Below are 23,071 nucleotides of genomic sequence, written 5' to 3'. Positions count from 1 at the left end.
GTGTCAAAATAATCCCAATGGGTAAACAGATCACCACTGGATGAAGGAACTAATCGTCAAGGAAGTGGTGGTTTCTCCAGCTGAATCTCACTTAAAAGGAAAAAGCCCTGGACTGAGATTCCTATTTGAAAAAGGGACTCTGCTAAGGATCATGACTGAAAGGAGGTCGTGGGGCTGAGGAGAGAAGAGCCGTGTGGCAGTCCAACCAATCTAGAGCATTATTGAGCAACCGTTACTTCAATGGCATACAGTTATTTTCAGAAAAATGCACAAAAAAAATGTGAGTTCCTGATCCCAGAGATTTAAGGTACAGGTAAAACCCAAGCATAACTTCCCAAAGCATCTGGCGGGGGAAAAAAACAAGGGGTAAACACTAAGTGTATAGTGATTACGAGTCCAATAAAGGAGAGACAGGTTTGGGCTGAATAAATAAAAGTGGACAATGAGGATGTAGAACAGAGATTAGAGTCCAAAGGATGGGTTGAGTTTGTTTATTCAGTGAGGGGTAGGAAGTCATTCTCAGACATGAGACAAGTGCTTTTAGGAAGGTATGTCCCATAGAAGAAGGGACTCTGTGTTCTAGAAAAATCTACATTTACATTGAGGTGTTTCTATAAGTCCAACAGAGAAAGTGGCCCGTTTAGAAGAAAGCAGCCCAGCTGGGCCAATAATGTCATCAGAGCTAGTGACCAGCAGCTATTGGTGTGGGACAGGCAGCTACACTCCATGGAACAACTCACCTCAGAGAGACAGCAGAGGCCCATGTAGGACAACTGGACCCAGTAGAATGTGAGAGACCCAAAGAGAATCTGCCTTCAGGCCCCTCCCTCCACTAAGCTTCAACAGCAAAACTGTGCATGAATATATAAGTAGGTAGGAATGTAGATAGACAGATGGATGAATTCATGGATGGGACAAATGGGTGGACAGACAGACAGTCAGACAGACTCACAAATCATCTGTCTTCCTTACATCACATGGGGGAAAAGGCAACAGTAATTCATTCACAAAACTAATCCCAAGCAGTGAAAGAATTGTAACCTGTGTCTTTCCCACCCAGGACCATGGCATCTTGGATGAATCTCTCCTCAGGGGCTCTGTACTACATTGCTTTGCAGTGTTAGCAGGGCTTCCACAGCAAAGAACATGGAATATAATGGAATAGCTTTCCCTCCTGTAAGCCTTAAAAAAAAATTATTCTTCTCTCATATATTACATTATACCACAATTCCTCCCAGTTCTTCCCTCCACCTCCCCTCTCCCCCAGATTCACTTCTCCTCTGTCCACCCACGAAAAAAAGACAGAGAGAGAAACCAGGTATCCGAGGGATATCAACCAACATGGTTTAAGAAGCTATAATAAGACTAGGTACAAACCCTCATATCAAAACTGGGCAGAAGCAACTCAGTAGGAGGAAAAGGGTCCCAAGCACGGGAAAAAGAGTCAGAGACACACTTCACTTCACTGTTGGGAGTTCCACAAGAACACCAGAAATAAGCCAAATGAGATGTAGTAATGAATGTTTGAGTATGTTAGAACATAGCCATGTTTCATTGTAAAATCCAAGAATATTGTTCTGCCCAATGAGCCTTGAATACATAACACAGTCTGATCCAATGGCTCTCTGTGTGTGTGTGTGTGTGTGTGTGTGTGTGTGTGTGTGTGTGTGTGTGTGTGTGTTTCAGTAAAGTGACCGAATAGGAGAATGGCTCTGGAGTCACACAGACATGGTTTAAAGTCCCTGGGTCTCTCCTCCATGCTATGGGACCATGGCTAAGTTTATTAACCTCTCTGAGACTCAGTTTTCTCATCTATAAAATGGTGCTAAGGTGAGTATTCACCTAACTCATATTGTGAAGTAATACAAGATAATGCATGTAGGCTTTAATTAACTGGCCCAATGCATGGGAAAATTTATATTTAAAATCAATTGATTCAATCATTTGGCCAATTAGTCTATACCTGTGACTACAGGTCTGGATTTTAAGCTACTTTATCTTGATCCATATTGTTCAAAGTGGCCTCAGGAACGTTTATTCTCAAAGTCAAGTGCAGCCACTAAAAGAGTTGGATGGGCTTTAAACACGTGAATGTCTTTATCTGGAAATGACTCTGGCCAAGGCAAAGGCTTTTATTTTATCAACCTGGTGATTGTCTTTGGAGATAAAAATAATGATGGAAAATGAATGTTAAATTAAATAAGCATCTCTTCTTGATGGTACCCACACTGGGTCCTTTCTGCTATCCCTGTCAGAACCTCCTGACTCAATGATGGCAACAGATTGTAAAGAAGTGGCCAGATACACGCCAAGTTCAAATAGGAAGATCCATAGACAAAAAGTCATCCATTCCATCCCAGACTCAAAGGCAGGCAGTACAGAAGACTCATATGCTGCCAGACAAATTCTTGGTAAGCAGAGAAAGTTAATAGGGCTACCAAAGGCCACTATCCTGGACAGTTCGCTTTCCTGCTTCTCAACACAAAAGTGTGTTCACTTCAGAGGACCACCATCACAGATTACCATCAGCCAGGTGATTTGAAATCACTGATATTGTTTTCCTACAGTTACAAAGGCCAAGGTCTGGAATGAAAGGATCAGGGGTGGGGCCCACTGTAAAGCCAGGAAGGGAAATGTTTTCCATACCCAGTGTTCCCTGGCTGGGATGGCATCGCTTGGTCTCTGCCTCCTCCACGTAGTCCTCTTCTCTGAAGACCTCCGTGCCACATCTCCTTGTGCCCTCTCTCCTAAGCACATTAGACTTAGGGATCACACTAGATCCAGAATGACCTCGTCCAGAGATCTTTAGTTAATACCATCCACAAAGACCCATTTTTCCAAATAGACCACATTCATGTAGCCAGGACTTGGGCACACCTTTCCTATTCCAGTATTTGTTTCATTGTTATGATCTAAATCCTAAGGTATTCAAAGTACAGGTCTTGGGATGATGCATTTCATCTGCTAACTGGACTGGTATGAAGGTGTTCAGATATTGTGGGAGTAGAGTTAAGGACCCTTGAGGGATGCGATGAGAATTTGGCTCAGTAGACTGAGTATATGTAGCAGTTTGCTGTCCCTTCTGAACAGATCAGAAAGGAAGCCCCTCCCACAAATAAGGCAGAATTCCTCCTGCCTGAGTGCTTTAAGCTAAGGTATCAGTCGTTTTCTTCTGCCTTTAGAAATGGACTGAACATCAGTTCTTGTGATCTTTAAAATACCAACTTTCAGGTCGGAATTTATACCATGTGTTCTCCTGATTTTCAGGCTGGAGCTCCACAGTTGGCTCCAGGTGATCCAACTCATGAACGGCAGATCTTGGGACTCTACAGCCTTTATAACCAGCTTAAAGTGTGCCTCTTCCTCCCCCCAATTTATTAGATAGCCCTAGCTAACACTAATATCTGAGTAACTGAGAAGCAAGAGGTTCTGTGTTGCCAGACAAGTGCAGTCTCTGAAGCATACAGACTCCATGAGTTGGGAGCAGGGGTGGATACATCCCCAAAGAATTTGAGAAGTCAGCTAACCAAACCAGAGTCTTAGGAAGGCAGTGATTTGTGTCTAAGAACAAGTTCCAAAAATTCTACAAAGCTTAAGGGAATCAATATTTTCCTCCTAAGGGGCTACTCAAGATAATTAAAATGCCAGGCTCCTTTGTTTTTTTTTTTAATTGGAATTATGTTAGCTTAGTTGGTTTTTCTCACACTTATCATGAAATATTGATGGTATTTATGTGATCTCTGTTAGGAAAAGAGGAGGGATCATTCTTTAATAACAAATGTTGTCTTGTAAACATGAATACTTCAAAACAGGGCCTCTATGGGGTCAATTGCATCTCTAACTGTCTAACCTTTATCTTTGAGCCATGAGCACATCAGAAAATTTGCATAGACTACTTTGCACTTCAGCCCTCCCGGAGCTACGTTTTAACATTAAATCGTCAGTATAAGAAATGGCTCCATAAATATCATCCTGGGACTATCTACATCACCCCATGATTTTCCCCATATGCACAAGGCTCAGGGAGCATGGCAAGGAGCGGGAAACGATTATAAGAGCCAAAGGTCAGACGGGACTGGAGTGTAACAATCCTCTGCACACGGCAGAATCACACTCTCATAACCTCACAGCAGCTGTGCTTGCCTGCACATGGTCAAGCCAGGCAATAGTATAGTGTGGGGACGGGGAGGCCCTGACAAGGCTTCACCCCCGATTGAGGAGCTATGGATGGCTGATGGCTTTGAGGACAGGAAAAGTTGGTTTTCTTTAAGGATGTGGCCCCCACGACGCTTATCATGCTCGAATAAATAAGTACATGGGAAGCACAAATTGGACTGGATAGGTTATTTAAATAGAAGAAGGGACACGAAGTTGAGAAGGTAGAGCGATGGGAGTGAATCTGGGAGAAGTTAAGGGCAGGAGTGACTATGCTCAGCACACACTGAGGTGGTTTGTGTAAGAGTGCCCCCCATAGAATCATATTTGAAAGCTGGGTCACCAGAGAGTGGAACTGTTTGAGGGGATTTGAAGGATTAGGCGGTCTTGCCTTCTTGGAGTAGGCGTGGCCTTACTGAAGAAAGTGTGTCACTGGGGTTGGGCCTTGAGGTTTTGAAAGCCCATTTTAAGTCATGTGTGTGCACGTGCATGCGTGTGTGCGTCCGTGTTTATGTGCTCTTGCCAGTGTGCCTGCCTGCCTGCCTGTCTGTGGATCATTTGTAAAGCTCGAGGCTACTACTCCAGTACTTTCCACCATGATGATCATAGATTAAGGCTCTGAAACTCTAAGCAAGCCCCCAATTAAATGCTTTCTTGTATAAGAGTTGCTTTGGCCACAGTGTCTCTTCACAGTAATAGGACAATATATTGTATGAAATTCTCAAAGAAGTAATAAAATATTACATCTTTTTAAAAGAAGAGATTATTCCAAGAGGTATAGAAAGATGGTTGGGTAGGTAAGAGTGCTTGATGCTCTTCTAGAGGACCCAAGTTCAGTTCCCAGCATCCATGTTGGAAAACTTACAATCACCTGCCTACTCCAGCATCAGGGAATTTGATACCCTCCCCTGACCTCCACAGACACTGCACTCATGTGTGCATACACCACTTACACACACACACACACACACACACACACACACACACACACTTTAAAATCTTTTTAATACTTTTTTTTAAAAAAAATACAAAGATTATGTCAGTCTTATATGTAAACTTGTAACTGAAAACTTAATCTCTTATATGTTTTTCAGGGCCTTTAAAGAAAATTATACTTTGGTAATTGACAAAAGTTTGTTCTTCCCACCGCCGCGAGAAATCATTTTACTCCTGCAGCCGCCATGGGCCACAGTTCCTGTTGCTCTGCCTACCAGGAAGTGTGGCATGAAATTCTGTCTCACTTGTGTCTGTCACCTCTATTTTCAATTTCTATCATCTTCATTTCTCCTGCACTTTCCTACTCACCCCAGACTGCACAGGCCTTTTTAACCTGTCTTTTTTGCAAAAGGAGCCATTTGCATTCTCTTCTTTATCAGTCTCCGACTCAAGGCTTCATTTTGAGAGGAAGACAAACAGATGCACATCTCAGGCAGAGCCCAGGGTAGAACTCAGGCCTTCCCTTGTCACATCTGTCCTGTGGCCTCTTCCCCTTGGAATGGGCTCCCCCAGCTTGCCCTGTTGAAGGCACCTTCCCACCAGTGTCCCCTATCAAGGCACAGCAGGCTCCACACATGGAATCATCATGTTGCTGACAACCTGTTCCCTAGGAAACAGAACCCCCTCCCCAGTTCACAGTCTACAGCCATCTGCCCGTGCCTCTGCATAGACTCTGCATCTGGGAAGATAGCTGCCTTGGTGAGGGAATGGATTGGGCCCATGTCCCCCAGCACTGCAGATGCTGGCTGCAAAGTGGGAGGAGAGGGAAGGAGCAGAGAGGAACAACCCAACCCAGTTCCAGCTGCGTAGCCTGACTCGCATGGCTGTGAAACATGCAGCAGCCACAACCACAGTGATGCAGTTACTGTGGGAGACCTGCAGCATCGTGCCAGACATTTCCGTGCACTTGCTGCTCCCTAAACCAGTCCTCCACTACAGAGTGACTCATGCTTGAGAGGAGTGTAAATCTCTATCTAACCCTGCTTAGCTAAAAAAGTCTAACATGCTCAAACAGTATCTACTTAAATGCAAAGGATACTTTATCTGATGTCTTTATGGGCTCCCGGGTGTAGCAAATGAGACCCCTTTAATACCAGTCGATCTACTAGCAACAGCTACTAAAGTGCTGATGGATGAGACAAAAGTGGTACCCACACATCCCAGCTGTGTCTCCTCTTGGGCTGTAATTAATATGATTTTGTAGACAAGAATTTTCCATCAAAAGCCCTAATCTCTCTCTCTCTCTCTCTCTCTCTCTCTCTCTCTCTCTCTCTCTCTCTCTCACACACACACACACACACACACACACACACACATGCCTATCCCCACCCTTGTCTCTGTTGAAGGCTTGGGGAATATGAATGTCAGGGCTGAGAAAGGGAATAGTCACTCACATATACAAGCAAGTGGATGTGACTAGCACAGATGCTGACCCTGATCTAGAAGGACCATCTTCAGAATAAGCAGAAAGGATACAGCACCTGCCTCCAAAGTTACCTATCTCAAACCTCCCTAGACTGTTCAGGACCAAAGGCCAGCCTTCCTTCCCCCTCCTGTGTGTGTCTGCTGAGTGTCCCTCACAAAGTGCAGGCCCTTCTGTTGTTGTTTTTGGAAAACAAATGTTTCCTTCCAAGATTCCCTTCCTGGTTAATATCTGTGCTCAGGACTCTAAGTCCCTAGACACATTACAATGGATCTGTGCAGGTCGACTTCAGGATTTCCTCCACATCTTTCTGGTCTCTCTGGATTACTGGGTTATGATCCAAGCTATCACCGACCCGGAAGATGCTCAACTGATCTTATACCATGCCTCACTCTCTCTCTACATTCCCACCACCGACAGAATGTGGCTCTCTGCAAATGTGGCTTATTCTCATTTTAGTCACCTTCCAACCCCGTTTTTAAAAGGAGTAATGCTGGCCCACAGACTGCCATGTCTCATCTTCTCCAATCCACAGCCCCTCCCTCACTGCAGGAAGTGGGCTTAATCTACCCCCAGCCTTGGACTCAGAGTCTCTGATTAATTTTTACAAACACATGTATCCTACCCAGCACAAGTCACAGCCTCCTTGTTGGCTTATCCAACCCCCTGTGAGGCCAACTACAAGGACCCGAATGCTATGAATATGGAGAACAAGCAAGGGCCATGTGGCTGAGCACACAGAAGGATGCCAGAACCTTCCACCTGTGTGAAATCTGGGACCCAGAACTGTTGGGAGGAAGTGTTTTTCTTGTCTCTGCACAGCTTGGAGGAGCAGTCTCAGCCTCACTCAGACCCCCAACCCCCAACTTCTTCCCAGACAGAGCTGTTTTCTACAGATGGCCTACAAGGGACTCTGGCTCCAGTGGCTACCTTCTGTCCGGGTCTGTGCATATTTCCTATTGCCCTGGGCCCTGCTCTCAGCTCCCCATGGCCTGGGCTGCTCTGTGGCCCCAATGCTTTCCAAAGGCTATTGTTGGCCACCTGTTAGGTCAGGAAGGAAGCTGACTGGGAGACCAGGAATTGAGATCGCTCAGAAAAACCGTTCAAGAAACAGACTCAACAACCATCAGTGAAACAACACTGTATGGAGCAGGGGCAGAAACAGAGAGAGAGATCCTACCTATAGATCACCACCCTTGCTTAACACACCGCCCTCTCCCCCGGTACCCTCCCTGAGAGATGTCGAGGATGCTCAAAACCCAGCCCCACTCTTTCCCTTAGAATGCCTAAGAAAAAAGAATGGGAAGTTTGGGAACACATTATTCTCTTTCCTTGGGAGCTGCTTTGCTGAATTTTGTTATACAAAGTGACACACGGAGGGGTTGAGAATTCACTGGGGAGGCTTTTAAATTGTACATACACTGTTCTAATTGAAAACTACCTCCCACGCCATCTGAACTGTGAGGCACCCGGCCTACACAGCACAACCTCCTGGGATGATTTTTCCACCACATAGGTTTCAGAGCCTCACTCCATGCCAACTGAGCAAACTGCAATCTCCAGGTGAGACACTGGCTCGGAGCTCCTGAACACATTCCCCAGGTGGTTTCAATCCACTCACATGTTGAAGAACTTCCTAGTTTATGGAAGAGCAAAAGCCACCACTGTGACCACAGCGGCATGCCCAGAGCATCTCTGATGCTGTTTTCCCTCCACACCCCTGGCTTAGCACAGCTTGCTGCCTGATCCCACTGCCGGGATCACCACACAGAAGTGCCTGACGGCTCTAGACCTTTGGGAGCAACAGAAAAGGAGGCGCAACGGGGGGGGGGGATGAAGATGAGATGTTTGGCGTCCCCGACAGCATGGCCCAGGTGGAAGTCAGTCAGACAGACAGACAGAGGGACACCAGTTCTTCCCTGTCCCACCCACCTCATGGCCACATACTTAGGATCCCTGAGGAGACAAGTTTGATTTCAACTCCATGAAAGCCACATCCACCTGGCCCAGATCCCAAATAATCCACATGTATCCAGCCCTCCTGAGGCCCAGAATCTAGGAGAAACAAGTGCTTACTTTCTTGGTGGGGACTTTGATCTTCAAGAATTCTGCTTCCCTGGCCAGCACCTGCCATGGGGCGTGGATCCGGACAAAGACAGATCCCTGGCTTTTGCTCTGCAAGATACAAAGAGAAAAGAAATAGAAACACTGGTGAGAACTCAGCGAAAATTCTTAGTTCCCAATTTGAGAAGCCTAGACATCTTGTTCCTTCAGTTTGAGACTTTTGTCCCCTTTAAATGACCTTAGGAGCCCATTTCACACACCCATACCCTACTTATCCACTCTGTTCCAGATAATCCTGTGGTTCCAAAGTGAGGTCCATGGAGACTGGTGGCTTCATGGGGGAAATACAATCGTTTTATATATACACATTTGAAAACTATACAATTATTTCCATGGAAATTGCACTAATGCAGTAGTAATTGGTCAGCTCACCACTGCTGGCATTCAAGGAACCGACTTCAGTGTGTCTGCAGCCACAGGTTTTATCGGTCACCGATCAAACCTGTGCTTCTACTCCACTATTGTGTACTCCACAAAAGTGGCCACACAAGCCTAAGGGTGAGTGACATAGACAGCAATGCTAATGTCCCACTCAGAATAATACCAAAACATTAACACTAGCACGGTCCAGTGTGAACACAGTGTAGGTCTGCATCCCAGGACAAGCCATCACACTGCACATGATGTCACTCAAAGGAACAGAGATGCAGCGATGAACACTGGAGAACTGGGTGGAGTCAGCAATCTACTTGGCCTTGTCAGACTGCGACAGAGATTCATCCTCATCTTCAAATATGACACAGATAATAAATTCTTTGGGATACGAATTAACTTTGTCACCAAGAAAAAGAAATGAAAGAGGACGAAAGCTGAGTAGTAAAACCTGGCACAGAGCCCACTATTTCTGGTATCTTTAAAATAGAAAAAAAAATTAAATACTCACAAATACCATGTGCAGAAAGAAAGCAAGTGTGCCGGTTGTGAATTTCTTCATCAAAAGACTATTAGAAACTACATAGAAGCAAGTGAGGTGGCAAATGTACCATTTGTGGTGGGATGAAGCCATTGAGGTAGATTAGGACTCATGTTCTAGCACCCATGCACTAGAAGAGAGGAGGGTGTTATTGACCAAACACAGACTTTGGGAAGCAAGGTACATGGGTCATGCTGAGAAGGCAGGGACTCTATGTGCAGCTGGCACGTACAGGTGTTCTCTTTGAAGTTCATTCCCCAGGTTCATGTACAGAGAATCATGCTCTATGATCTTGGTTTAGGGTTAAAGGTAACAGTGGAAGCCATGAGCTCATAGCTGTGACTGTGCCTTTCCAGTGTGCCAGGGAGACAAACAGCCACATGGGAGGGAAAGCTTTCCCCCGCCGACTATGGAAGTGTTCACAGACAGATATTTGAGAGCTCTCGGGATACAAAGGAAGAATATTTATTAATCTGAATTGGTGACTCTAACACATATGAGAGAGAGAGAGAGAGAGAGAGAGAGAGAGAGAGAGAGAGAGAGAGAGAGCTAATACTAGGGATGCAAGCTCATCATTTATAAGGTAGAAGAATGGGGAATAAGCCAGAAAGGCAGGTGTGATGGTTGTCTTTATTTTATAGTTTTGGAAACCAAACAATGACAATTCAAATGATTTTCCCAATATGATGAAAAAATATGACAAAAATAATTTTTAAAACCAAGAAGTATTTGCTCCCCCTGATGGTTTTTCTCCAGTCAGTGGAGAGAGGCGTGCTTTATTGGCCAAAACCACCTGTCAGTCACTACACAAGCATATCAGAATGCACGTAAGGAATCTAGTGACAGCCATCTGATGATCACTCCACCTCCCAGCTCCCACGTGCACCACAGCTCTGACACAGCTATGGGAAACCTCCCAGGTTTCCACTTCCGCCTTTGGTTGGAATGTCCAGGATGACTAGACAGTGTCATCGATCACTTGCTGCTATTTCCAACAGTAATTTGAGCTTTTGCTCAGGGAAATTCAAAAGAAAAGGAACCATCTGCAAGGTGGCCCTCTGTAGCCTCCACTCTCTATTGTGACCCCAGGAAAGATGTTGTCGATGAAAGGTGACAAGCAGAGTCATCCCTCACACTTAGATGAAATCACGACACCATTAATTCTAATATCGTATGCTTTGTCTTTATTTCTGAATTGAGACAAATGTCTTTTTAACTTTATTGAGACATTGTGCCTTGGGCTCATGCCAAATGTCCACTAAGTGGGTACAGATGTTCAAAGTTTAAGAAAGGGTTGGGGGAGCAAAGGCTAAATTCCACGGCAGTGGTGGCAGACTGTTAGCTGTCCCCAGACGGTCATTCTCATTCTCTTCATTTTCCACCGAGCAGATGGTCCTCCAGGATCAAGACTATATGTTCTTTGCAGTGAGGCGTTCCCAGAATTTTGGTAATTGCTGGCCAACATGATGAATGTGTTACAAAGCAGCTCCAGCAGCCTTCTTCAAAGACAACAATAGGTACCTTTGACTCTTCATCTTCTTCCCTCCCTGTATCTGTTGCCTGGATACAGGCTTAGAACTCAGACCTTGAGGTCAAAGTCCAGACCAGTAACATCAAAGAAATTAAGAGAGAATCTGGGTCTAGGGTTGCCCCCTGCATCTCTATGGGAAAGACAAAATTCTACCTTGTTTGAGCATTGTGATTTTAGAGGCTCTGCCTGTTGCAGCCCAGCCTTACCCCAACTGAGGCAAGACTGTTTCTCAATGGGGATGCTAATTTTCTGCAGCAAGGTATTCTGCTTTTCCATTTTCTGTAAATAGATCTTGCTTGAAATGAAAGTCAGAGCTGGGATGTGGTTTTGCAGCTTGAACAGCCAGTCATCGTGTTCCTTTCATGTGACAAAATGTTGTTACCTTCCTACAAAAGGAAGAGCACCCCGGCGTGAGCTGGTGTGCCTCATTACATCTTCTGAAGAAAAACATGAAAACCATGAGCCAAGCTCTGTCTCAATAACATAGGGACCTAAAATAGGAGGTTAACATGCATTAAGCTAAAAACCAAAGGAAAAAAAAGAAATGTTTCTAGTCACTGGTTCCAGGTGCTGTCTGTTTGGGGACTTGGGTTCTTTGGAGGAACAGTAGAAGAAAAGGAGGAACTTGGAATTCTAATTCCAACAAAGATTTGAACTTGGATTTTACAGCTGTGAGAACCTGGGCCAGTAAGTCACTTAACCATGAGCCTCAGTTTCTCCAAAAAAAAAAAAAAGAGAGAGAGTTAAAAAACAGTTCAGAGAACATTGAGGATTTGAGATAAAGTCCCTTCTGGTGTGTCTTGTTGGAGAATGTTCCATGAACATGAGCCTTTACCAGGCTCCACTCAGATAGCAAGCCCACTTCTTAGCTTCAGGGACAGTATCCAGATCTTCTTTTACACTCATTCTTCAAGCCCTTAGCACAAAACAGTGAGTCCTCACTGGGGAAAACTGGTTTCTGGTAGATTAAAATCATGAATCAGTATTCCTGTTTCTATTAGGCCTCACACATTAAAAATTATCAACAGGATTTTTAAAATATCCCTTGTGCCACAAAGAAACTCACAGACTCAAGACAGGAAGTATCTGCTTTCTGAGAACAGAGTCAGAACATACTGCTCACACGAAATTTGACATAAAGCATAAGACATTCACCATCTTATAACTAAATGTCTTGTCTGGAGGGACCACGAACCCAATCAGACAATTAGCATTAAAGTTCATATCAAATGCACTGTAGCATCAAATGCATCTGTCAGCAGAGGAAAGAGATGGTATAAGAAGCCCTAGGCTACAAATCTTCTCCCCAAAGGTTGCCACTCTCTTTGAACTTTGGTTAGTTAGTTCCCCAAATGTGCCCACAACTAGTTAGTTCCCCAAATGTGGCCACAACTAAGCACACAACAAAGAGCTGGGTTCACAGAGCAGGCAAGGAAAACCCAGCTTTTCACACTGTGGGTTGTGGACCCCACATGGGGTGGCTTGACTGAATGTGGAGGTTATAAAAGTTGTGTGCGATAGTAAAAGGCTTCTGAATGCAGGTAGTCTGAGGTGATCCTGGAGATATTCACCTGAGATGTGCCATAGGAATTCACCAAAGCCTTGGTTCCAAGCACACAACATGTCACCAGGTGTTACCCAAATCACCCCACTGAGACTGGAGATTCCTGGTTGGTTGGTTGCTTGTTGGTTGGTTGGTTTGTTTGTTTGGTTTGGTTTGGTCTAGGAGACAGTGTTTTCTCTAAATATACACAATTTTCTGTTCTTACATAAGCAGAATACTTTCATCATGGAAACACAAGGAATTTTAATACTGTCCTTGGTCTATAAAGAATTAAATTAGTACATCACTGGACTGTACCATGTTAGTATGTATAATTTTAAAATGGCTGAGTTGAGCTTCATTTACAAACCATTAAATGAATTTTGACATGGGATTTAGACAGAGTTTCCAGTAATTTCTAAAGTGGTTTTAAATATACTTCTGCTATTTTATACCACATATTCATGTGAAGTAAAGTTCTCAGCATCAGTGATTATAAAACCAAAATATTGATCAACTCTGGAAAATATTGAAGATGATCTATGTCCTTCAGATCAAATACTCAGCTGGGATTTAATTCTTTATGTAAAACTGGACAATCACATCCCCCTCATTTGTATGCAAACTAGATTTTGTCTCTAATGAATGCTAAAACTAGACAGATGGACAGATGGATGAATGGAAAGTCAGACAGATAGATGTGACAGCAAACTGTTTTAAAACAAATTTATGCTCTGGGTGGTGGTGGTGCATGCCTGTAATCCCAGCATGTGGAAGGAAGAGGCAGGCAGATCTCTGTGAGTTTGAGATCTGGTCAACAAAGCCAGTTTCAGGACAGACTCCAAAGCTACACAGAGAAACCCTGTCTCAAAAAAATTAAATAAATTTACCGCCCTTACCAGCAAATATTTGCTTTACATGTCTATTTAATATAGCTCTGTATCTGAGGTCACATAAAATATCCTGGCTAAAACGGGATCTCTGGTGAAGAAAGTTTAAGAAGCCCTAATCCAAGGAACTAAGCTTCTTCCTCCTCTCCATCCTCCAGCCACATGGCCCTGTCCATTGGTATGCAACTGCTCAACCCAGCTTCCTACCTCAGAAGTTTCTTATGCTGAGTTTTCTCATTCTTAAGTAATCCTTACTTGGCCCAGCCAACTCCTATGTGAGACCCAACTTGAGCATCTCTTCCTCAGGAGCTGTTCATGTGGCCCTGGGTCACATTAGTCTCTTGTTTTGACCAGAAGCGAATAACTCTGCCCACCCCTACCTTCATAGTTCTGGGCTCACCATTGCAGCCATCATAGCATCAAGCACTGTCTGCCAGTCTAGAGCAACAGCTTCATTGAGACAAAGAACACATCACATTGATTGTTCTTTCCTCAAAGCCACCATAGTACCTGGCGTATAGCAAATGCTCATCAAGTATTTTCTTTGATTCCAATATACATATACATAAACTGTTATACTTTAGTTCAGTGATTACTCTCTGAAAACAGACCACTATAATCCAGAAAGTACTTGGTGACCTTTGGCCAACACAGTACAAATCTAATGGTTTGGGTGAGATAACTCAATTGCCCTTACATGTGTTTTCTGTATGTTTCTCTTATGCCAGCAACCAAAGTCATTCAAGTCTCCACCTTCTCTTGAGACTTGTAAGAACCCTGGAGGGCTTTTCCACTCCTGCTGAGAACCTCTGATCCCCATTGCATATGTAGATCTGAGTTCTCTCTCCTAGAAGGATTGGCATATACCCCAGTACTCATGAAACCCAACCTAAACTGAAGCATACTGCCTCATGAGCTAATAAGCATGTTGTACCAATAAATAGAAGAATCAGGGATGCTCTACAAAATAAAATGGCCTATAATGTACAAGTTTGGGGTGTGTTTATGTCTCAAACATCAGGGGGCCATGGTGCTGTTCAACATATCTGTGCTGATAGTTCCTGGACCCAGGGGCCATCTGTTAAAATACAAACACAAAGACATTTCAGTAGAGAGAATCCACGCAGCCACAGAACTCGGGAGTTGGAGAGACTTACAAAGATCCCTGACAAACTAAAGACATCGAGACCCATAGGCTGAATTGGTTGAGCATAGAGACAGCTAGCTAGGAAACATTGTAGACATTTGTGTTTCCTGCCACTTGGATCTTCCCATATTTCCAGGAGCTCAGGCTGTCCTGAACCCTCTCCTTTACAAGGTATCAGTAACATAAGGTAGAAGAACGGTGATTAGAACTAATGTAGACTCGCCCCGACCCTGGCCATTCCTCTCCAGCTTCCTGGCTGCTTCTGCAGACTCCTGGTGAGAGTATACTGATTGTTTATGTCTTCTTGTTGTTATCCAAAGATTGCATGTGTGGCTTCACAAGACCACGTCCTCTCTCTAGAGAGACAAGAGTGAATGGGATGCAGCTCCAGCCAAACACTGGAAACTGATACTCCATGAGACTCCTTCCCCACAGTGCTGCCAAACCACCCCAGCGCTGACTCCAGAGGCCTCAGTGTACTCTGGTCCCAGAGCCTTCTATGAGCCGAGAACATCAGCTGCAGCACACCGTGACCCAGGAATGGGGCTGCCAGAAGATGGGTGGGGAGAGGAACATGGAGGCAATGAAGGGGGACAGAAAAAGGGGCAGACTCTCTCAGACTCCTCTAAGAGATCACCAACCCAGATGATCTGGGATCAGCAGGGACCAAAGGTTCATGGCTCCATAGAGAGGATGGGAGAATTTCCAGGGACCCCACAATATCAGATCACCATAGTTAATACACAGATATAGGATCTCTGTCGTGCGGTACTGAGATTGTTCTCACACAGTCATCATAGTGGACTTAGAAGTAGGATATAGTCCTGGGACAGACAACTTCCAACACTTCAGTGTGATCCACCTAAGACACACGCCACAAGACATCCCCTTGAGGAACGCCACCAACTAAACATGTCCTTGCCATAACCAACTTCACTGTGGCTCTCACAAACTTCCAGCCTATGTGTGAGGACCTCCCAGAAACACTATGACTTGATAATTAAGCAAGGGAATAATCCCATAACTAGATGAAGAAAAATGAGACCTTGCTCTCCTATGAGCTTCTGGGTGAAAGCCAGGGACATTTCCCCAACTCTGACTTTTGGTACACCAGGGTAAAGAAGGTCATAACCATCAAAAGCAGAAGGCAAGTCCAAATGCCCTCCAGACCTTGTCATAGACCCATAAAAGACCACTTTTCTTATGGAAAAGTGCTTACCTAGTCCCTAACCAAAGTTTGAAGTCAACTCGATAGAGTCCTAAGGAAATGAATCTGAGTCGCTGTCATTATATTTCTGGACACCCAAATGAGCAGGAACTCAGAAGTGACCTTAACTTGTCAGCAGAGTCTCTACTCTGTAGGACATGCCAGTGCACCCCGGACAAGAGCTACCAGGAAGAATTTCTCAAAGCCCAGCTGAAGACAAAACATTGAGGGAACCCGAGAGAACAGACATCAGAGCCTCTACGTACCAAAGGCTGCCTTCTGCTTCAGAAACCACACTTGTGGAAGAAGTGAGGGATAGTGTCACCATGTAGAGACAGCTCATGGGAAGGCTGGGAGGGAAGGCTCATGGAAATGAAGAGGACCTAAGGACCTGCACTATCTCTGCCACCCATCAGCTACATCATTTCTGACAAGCTTCCATGGCTGAAATTACAAAGCAATGTTTAAATAACAGTAACATAGTAATGAAACTTGACTGCAAGAAAGGGAGCCATTAAGAGGGGAAATGTAGAACTGTTGGTTACATGTTCATTATTTTGTGATTGTTTCCCATGTGTGTGAATTCATCAAAACATAACCTATTACATGTGAGCAGTTAGCTATTTATCAGTTATAACTCAAGAGAGCTAAGAGGAAACTATATGAAAAATGTAAAGCAATGTCACAAACTCTGTCTTTCCTTTAAAGATATTTTTGTTAAAATGTTACGGTTTTTTTTCTCTTAAAAAATTTTAAACCAACAAAAATATAGCCACCTAGTTTTTGACAAAGAAAGCAAAAACGTGCAGTGGAAAAAAGATGGCTGACTCAACAAACAGTGCTTGCAAACTGCATCCCCACCTGCAGAAGAATGAGGCTAGATCCCTATCTTTCACCTTGTCCACACATCAGTTCAAAGTGGATCAAAGAACCCAGTCTAAAAGCTGAAACTGAAACTGATAGAGGAACATATAGGGCATGTTCTTCAAGACATTGGGGTGGGCAAAAACTTCCTAGGCTTCAACAGCACAGAATTATTCCCAAGAATCAACAGGCATGCTGGGAGGGGCTGCTTGAAATGAACAGATATAGAGAAAAAGCAACTATCAGTAGCGAAAACAGTAGAGGAAACAGACAGCCTAGAGAGTGGGAGAACATCTTTACCAGCTACACTTCAGGCAGGAGGCTAATTTCCAGAATTTGCAAGGGACTGCAAAAACTCAGCACCAAGGAGACAAAACTGTGCATCAACAAAGAGCTAATAAAAATAATAGACAGTTCTCAAAACAAGAAGCACAAGTGGTCAATAACTACTTTAAAAACATCTTCATCAGGTGTCGGTGGCAAATGCCTTGAACCCCAGCACTCGGGAGGCAGAGGCAGAAGGATCTCTGTGAGTTCAAGGCCAGCCTGCTCTACAGAGAGAGTTCCAAGACAGCCTCCAAAGCAATACAGAGAAACCCTGTTTCCAAAAAAGAAAAAAATATCTTCAACATTTCTGGCCATAAAGTAAATGCTATTTATATTATATAAACACTTAACTGGATATTTTACTTTTATTTTTACTGAAAGTTAATTGTTCCTTGCAATATATTATGATTAGATATTCATTTTAATAATATTCAAAAGTCGATAATGATGCCACACTAACTCAAGCTCAAAAGAGCTCATCAATATCTAAGTATCCTATAATCTGTGAAGCATTTATCATAAAAAGTGTGCATATAATGAGGTTTTTAAGAGTAAACTTAAAGAGTAGCCAGAGTGGAGCGTATATCCTTGTCCCTTGGGTCATAGACACTTGCCTTTGACCTATGTGGGAATCTCATGAGAGAAACCATAGCTAAGCCCACCAAGGCTATAGCCATTCCACCCAAGTAAAGGTGGATAAGAGGGAAGAGTTATTTGAGAAGTTAGTATAACATTACATAAAAATCTGGTAGCCAGAGATAAAACTCCTATCAACAAAGAGAATCCAGAATCCTTAAGGATGCTAGAAGAAAAAGCAGGGCCTCTCCCAAATCCAAAGGAAACCAGTAACCTAAGGACTTGGTTTCAGACACACATGACCATTCCCAAGCAGAAAAGTAAAGGTCATAGGTAAATCATGAGGGGAAAAAAAAGCTGCAAGATGTCCTTTCTAATCTGTCACAGCAAATTATTTTTGGACAACTGACATCCAGCAAATGTCAGTGGAATAAGATATTATAGACCCCAAACTCTCAGCAAAGTGGTCACCTTCCTGTCTCTCCCACCAGGCCACTGGGAGCACTCAAGTGATGGAGGGCACATAGACAGTAGGGGACAAAGAGTTAGATACTCAAACTACAGATGACCAATACCTTCTGGTTGGTCCATGATAGTCCCAATTGCTTCTCTTGTCTCATCTCATCTTGTTTAATACTAGAACATTCTCAAAATGGTTCCAGATTGGACAATAAACTGTAAAGCCATCCTGTGAACCACCAGTAAGTGCCACTAAGTTAAGCACTATCAGATCTTGAGGCACTGTTTCACTAGTTACATTTGGGTCAATGTGTCTCCCGTGGCAGGGAAGATAAGATACAGCAGTTAGGTTCACAAAGGCAAGAGTACACGGCAGAGTCTGCTCACATCCTATGGAGGAAGCAGAGGGGAATAAGCTACAACCGTCAATGCGTTGTTCTAATGGCCACCTCCACTCTTTCTTAACCACCCCCATCCCCCTCTTACAGTCTCACATCTATTATCATAGGAGCAGCTCTTCTCATACTCCGTTCTTTGCAAACATTCAGACATTAAAAGCTAGCGTCCATATGTCAGAGAGAACACGTGGCCTTTCTGACCTCTGTTTCTTTGACCAGTATGGAAAGCATCCCATTTAAAGAGAGACACATTTTCTGACACTGAAAAGCTGGTCATGTAACCCCAAAAGTATTCCTATCCTTAATTGCATTCCAATTCGACACTTACATGATTCTTAGGCGGTGATACTCTTCCTCCCTCCTCATGTACTTCTATAAAATCTTCTTATTACCACCAACTCTTTCAAAGATGTGACCCAACCATGTCTTAGCCATGACTTAGGAATATCTACACTATTTTCCCATGAGTCAACCATCCCCAAATACTTCAATTCAACAAGTATGTATTAGGTAGTAACTGAATGCTCAGAAATGCTTTCAGAGTTTAGGGCACACACACACACAAAAAAAAAGCAGTCATCTTATCATCACACAATCTCCATCTCCTTGGAAACCAGATAAATGATAGTGAATATATGAGGCAGGAGAGTGACTGGAGTGGCTGTTGAAAGGGGGGACAAGATGACTAGTGACTGCTCAATTATTTGTTGTGTTCCCTTCTACCTGTCAAGAGCTGCCAGACTTTTCCCTAAATATCTTTTCTATTCATTGTGTTATATTTGGTTTTATGGCTTTGGGTTTTGGTTTTAATTTTTGAGGGTTCCATTTTGTTCATTTGGGGTAGGTTGGTTGGCTGGCTAGCTCACTGCTTGCTTTTCTTTCACCGGTCATACATATCAATCCTGACATAGGTTCAATTAGTGAAATGAACGTTTTCAACCTTGGCCACGATTATTGGTATATAAATATACTTTGCAATATAGTCAAAACCAATACAATTTTAGAACATACTGAGCAAGGTTTCTGAGGAAAGTTGTTTTCTTTTTTTGTCAGATTCTACGGGAAACAGTAGCAAGTTTCTCACTGCATATAAGGAAGGCCTGGGTCAGCCAAGGGGTCATTAAGTGGAAGATGAAGTTGGCTTCCCAAAGAGTAGCAAAGAAATTATCAGAAAGGTAGAGAATGTTTTGGGGAACATATTCCATTTGAGCTGTCACACCAAGCCCTGGGAAGTCTCTAGGCTTGCAGGCTCCCTTAGTGTGTGGACTTATAGATTCCCTTGGCTGCTTAAGCCATGGAGTTGTTTTTACTGAAGTGTAGCCACGCCTTTTGGAACAGAGGGTCCAGAGACAGGGTTATGGACAGTTTATAGTTTGACTATCTTATGATTGGGTTTGCATATACAAAAGGGTTGTAGATAGAAGAAAAGGAGCAGAAGAAGCAAAGATGTCACAAGGAATTGGACGGCACGTGGAGACTAGTCGATCAGAAACAGAATAGTGTCTGGGGAGCCAGAGTGCTGAGACATGGGCTGTGACAATCATACTATCCACTGGGTTTACCCTACGTGAAACTAATAGTGATCTTGATGGGTCAGTTGTACACTTTCACCCAGACTCATTATATCATCAATAAGATAGAGAGCAGTGAGGGAGTCCCCAGTCAAAGGACCCTCGGGGGATGCCTTCCTTCCTACTCCATGGAGATCAGTTTAGGAATGTCTGCTCCTTCTCTAATGTGATCAAAAATGCAACGATGGGCAGCATCTGTCCATATGTTCTCAGGTTTGTCTAGACTATGGTTTCATTGAATACTGGAATGAGTTTCCTGTGTGACTCAGAGTCAGGCTGTGACCTTCACCTGGTCTCAGGAGGCAAGGCAGGCATCTAAACACGGGGCTGTTTTCCTTCTAGGATCACTAATCCTTCATACAGCGGCCTTATGGGTAGAAGCTGAGTAGACATTGGACATGGGTAGAGAACCTAGAAACCTTCAATAAACCTGGTGAAAGACGCATTCAGCTGAAGAACTGTTTCTTTAAACCAGGCATTTAAATAATACATCTGTCTGAGGCTTAGAGGGGCACCGCTCCGCCTGTTCAGCTCCCTGTGGGCCCTGAAAGGACGCCATGTTTGTTACTCATGCATACCACAGGCATGAAATAGACGGGTTTCTAATTGTCGAAATCCCTGGGAATTACTAACCCTTTAGGGTAATGACAGGGACACCTGCCACACGTTCTTTGGTGTCCTGGGATGTAACACACAAGGAAAAAGTACTCTTACTAAAACACACGATGCTCCACTGAGACCCAGTGTCTCAAGGTTTAGGGAGTTCCCATGAAGACCACTGTGACACCCTGCAGATCCACCAGGCCTGACATCCGTAGGAGCTCACAGCTGTCCCATCGGTGCCCAGCCCTGTCCCACCAGGCTCAGATATGACTTATTAATGTGAAACTTCAATTGACTTAGGAATGAAAACCATTGAAACAGTATCATGCAGATATTGAATCTAGTATTCCTAACTGCTCAGGGGCACTCGGGAAAGGATAGGTCACTATGATGACAAAGAAAAAGAAATCACAGAATCATCTTAATTCTGGAGTGCAGTGGTGTATTAACCATTAGCATAGAAAGTTCTAGATGTTAAGAGAGAACTAGGGTGTAGTAAAGGAAGAGTCGGAGCAGTACCATTGAAAACAACATTCTTCCCCTACTTCCTCTGTGACCATGAGTAGGTAATTTAATTCTTCTGAATCTCAGCTTCCCTTTTGCTAAAACAGAAGAATACTGAACCAGGAATCATAGTGGCCTTGCAGAGAGCTGGTGGAGATTCTCCGTGATACAAAGTGTGCTTAACAAGCTGCGTGGCACCTAACATTGTTTAACACTAATGCTGACTAAGTGATGTCCTTGATCAGAGGAATCCGAATTCAGGGGTTTGTGCAATCCAGTTCCCAACATCCTCCCCCATTGCCAGAAAAAAAAAAAAATCTGACTCCTGGGGCATTTTTCCCTTATATGAGGTGAGAGCCTAGTTTGGAACATGTCCCCTCCACATGGCCAAAACAGGCTTTTCCAGAGCCATGACTCTGTACACATACTGCTGTAGAGCCTGCCCTGTCTGGACCCTCCCGTCCCTCCCCTTCGCCTCCGGTCTGGAAGAGAGGGGTCATCAACCACACTAATTAAATCTGCAGATGATAACAAACTGGGCAGCGCTGCAAACAGCACCAGAGAGGATGGGGAAATTAATGAGAAGGGACCTGGGGAGTTTAGAAAATATGGGACAGGAAATAACAAAATGAGATTCAATGCAGAAGAGTACAAGTGACTCCGACTGCAGGGGATGAACAGAAACCATGGACAGAAGAAGGGAGGGGAGGGGAGGGGGAGGGGAGGGGAGGAGAGAGGAGGGGGAGGGGGAGGGGAGGGGAGGGGAGGGGAGGGAGAGGAGAGAGGAGAGGGGGAGGGAAAGGGAAGAGAGGGGAGGAGAGGAGAGGGAGAGGAGAAGGGAGGGGAGGGGAGGGGAGGAGAGGGAAGGGGAGTGGAGGGGAGGGGAGGAGAGGAGAGGGGGGGGGGAGGAGAGGAGAGGAGAGGGGTGGGGAAGGGGAGGAGAGGAGAGGGGAGGGGAGGGGAGGGAGAGGAGAGGGGAGGGAAAGGGAAGAGAAGGGAGTAGAGGGGAGGGGAGTAGAGGGGAGGGGAGGAGAGGGGAGGGGGAGGGGAGGAGAGGGGAGGGGAGGAGAGGAGAGGGGAGGGGAGGGGAGAAGGGGAGGGGAGGGGAGGAGAGGAGAGGGGGGGGGAGAGGAGAGGGGAGGAGAGGAGAGGGGAGGGGAGGAGAAGGGAGGGGAGGGGAGGAGAGGAGAGGGGAGGAGAGGAGAGGGGAGGAGAAGGGAGGGGAGGGAGGGGGAGAAGAGGAGAGAGGAGAGGGGAGTGGAGGGGAGGGGAGGAGAGGAGAGGAGAGGGGAGGAGAGGAGAGGAGAGGGGAGGGGAGGGGAGGAGAGGGGAGGGGAGGAGAGGGGAGGGGAGGAGAGGAGAGGGGAGGGGAGAGAAAAGGAAGGGAAGGGGGAAGAGGGGAAGGGGGCAGAAGGGAGGAGAGGGGAAGGGAGGAGAAGAGAGGAGGGGAAGGAAGGGAGGGTGGGGGGAAGGGGAAGGAAGGGAGGGAGGGGGAGGGGAAGGAAGAGAGGGAGGGGGAAGGGGGAGGAAGGGAGGGTGGGGGAAGCTGGGGAGAGGCTGGGATGTTGAGGGTCTGGAGTCTGGTGAAAACAGGCGGCAAATGAGAGGCAGGAGTCAGGGTTAGAAAGAAGCAGAGTCCGAGAGCATGGAGGTAAGAACACAGGCAGAACGTACTGCCCATAGCTGAGCTCTGCCTGGGCCCATCCGAGAGGGTCGGCGCTCCCCAAGGCTATCCCTCCTCTGCAGGAAGCCTTTCTGAACTCTTGGGTGGGCACTGCCAGCCCCCACTCACCACTCGCCTGTGGTAACAGCCGAGGATGAGAGCACCTGCCCATGTCTG

General features: G+C 45.0%; 1 protein-coding gene across 1 annotated transcript in view; it reads right to left on the bottom strand.

Moving 5' to 3' along the window:
• Ano2 (anoctamin 2) overlaps positions 1-23,071 on the bottom strand; it is a gene marked incomplete at its 5' end in the record, with an annotated part of 300,185 nt that overhangs the window by 228,297 nt on the left and 48,817 nt on the right. Inside the window, one exon of the mRNA XM_051173071.1 lies at positions 8,651-8,749. Within this exon, the coding sequence (XP_051029028.1) occupies positions 8,651-8,749 (99 nt within the window). The remainder of the gene's footprint in view (positions 1-8,650; positions 8,750-23,071) is intronic.

Source organism: Phodopus roborovskii, unplaced genomic scaffold (assembly GCF_943737965.1).
Source record: "Phodopus roborovskii unplaced genomic scaffold, PHOROB, whole genome shotgun sequence".
NCBI classification, from domain to species: domain Eukaryota; kingdom Metazoa; phylum Chordata; class Mammalia; order Rodentia; family Cricetidae; genus Phodopus; species Phodopus roborovskii.
The sequence above is the reverse complement of the archived record's forward strand: the minus strand, read 5'-3'. Positions and strand labels throughout refer to the sequence as shown.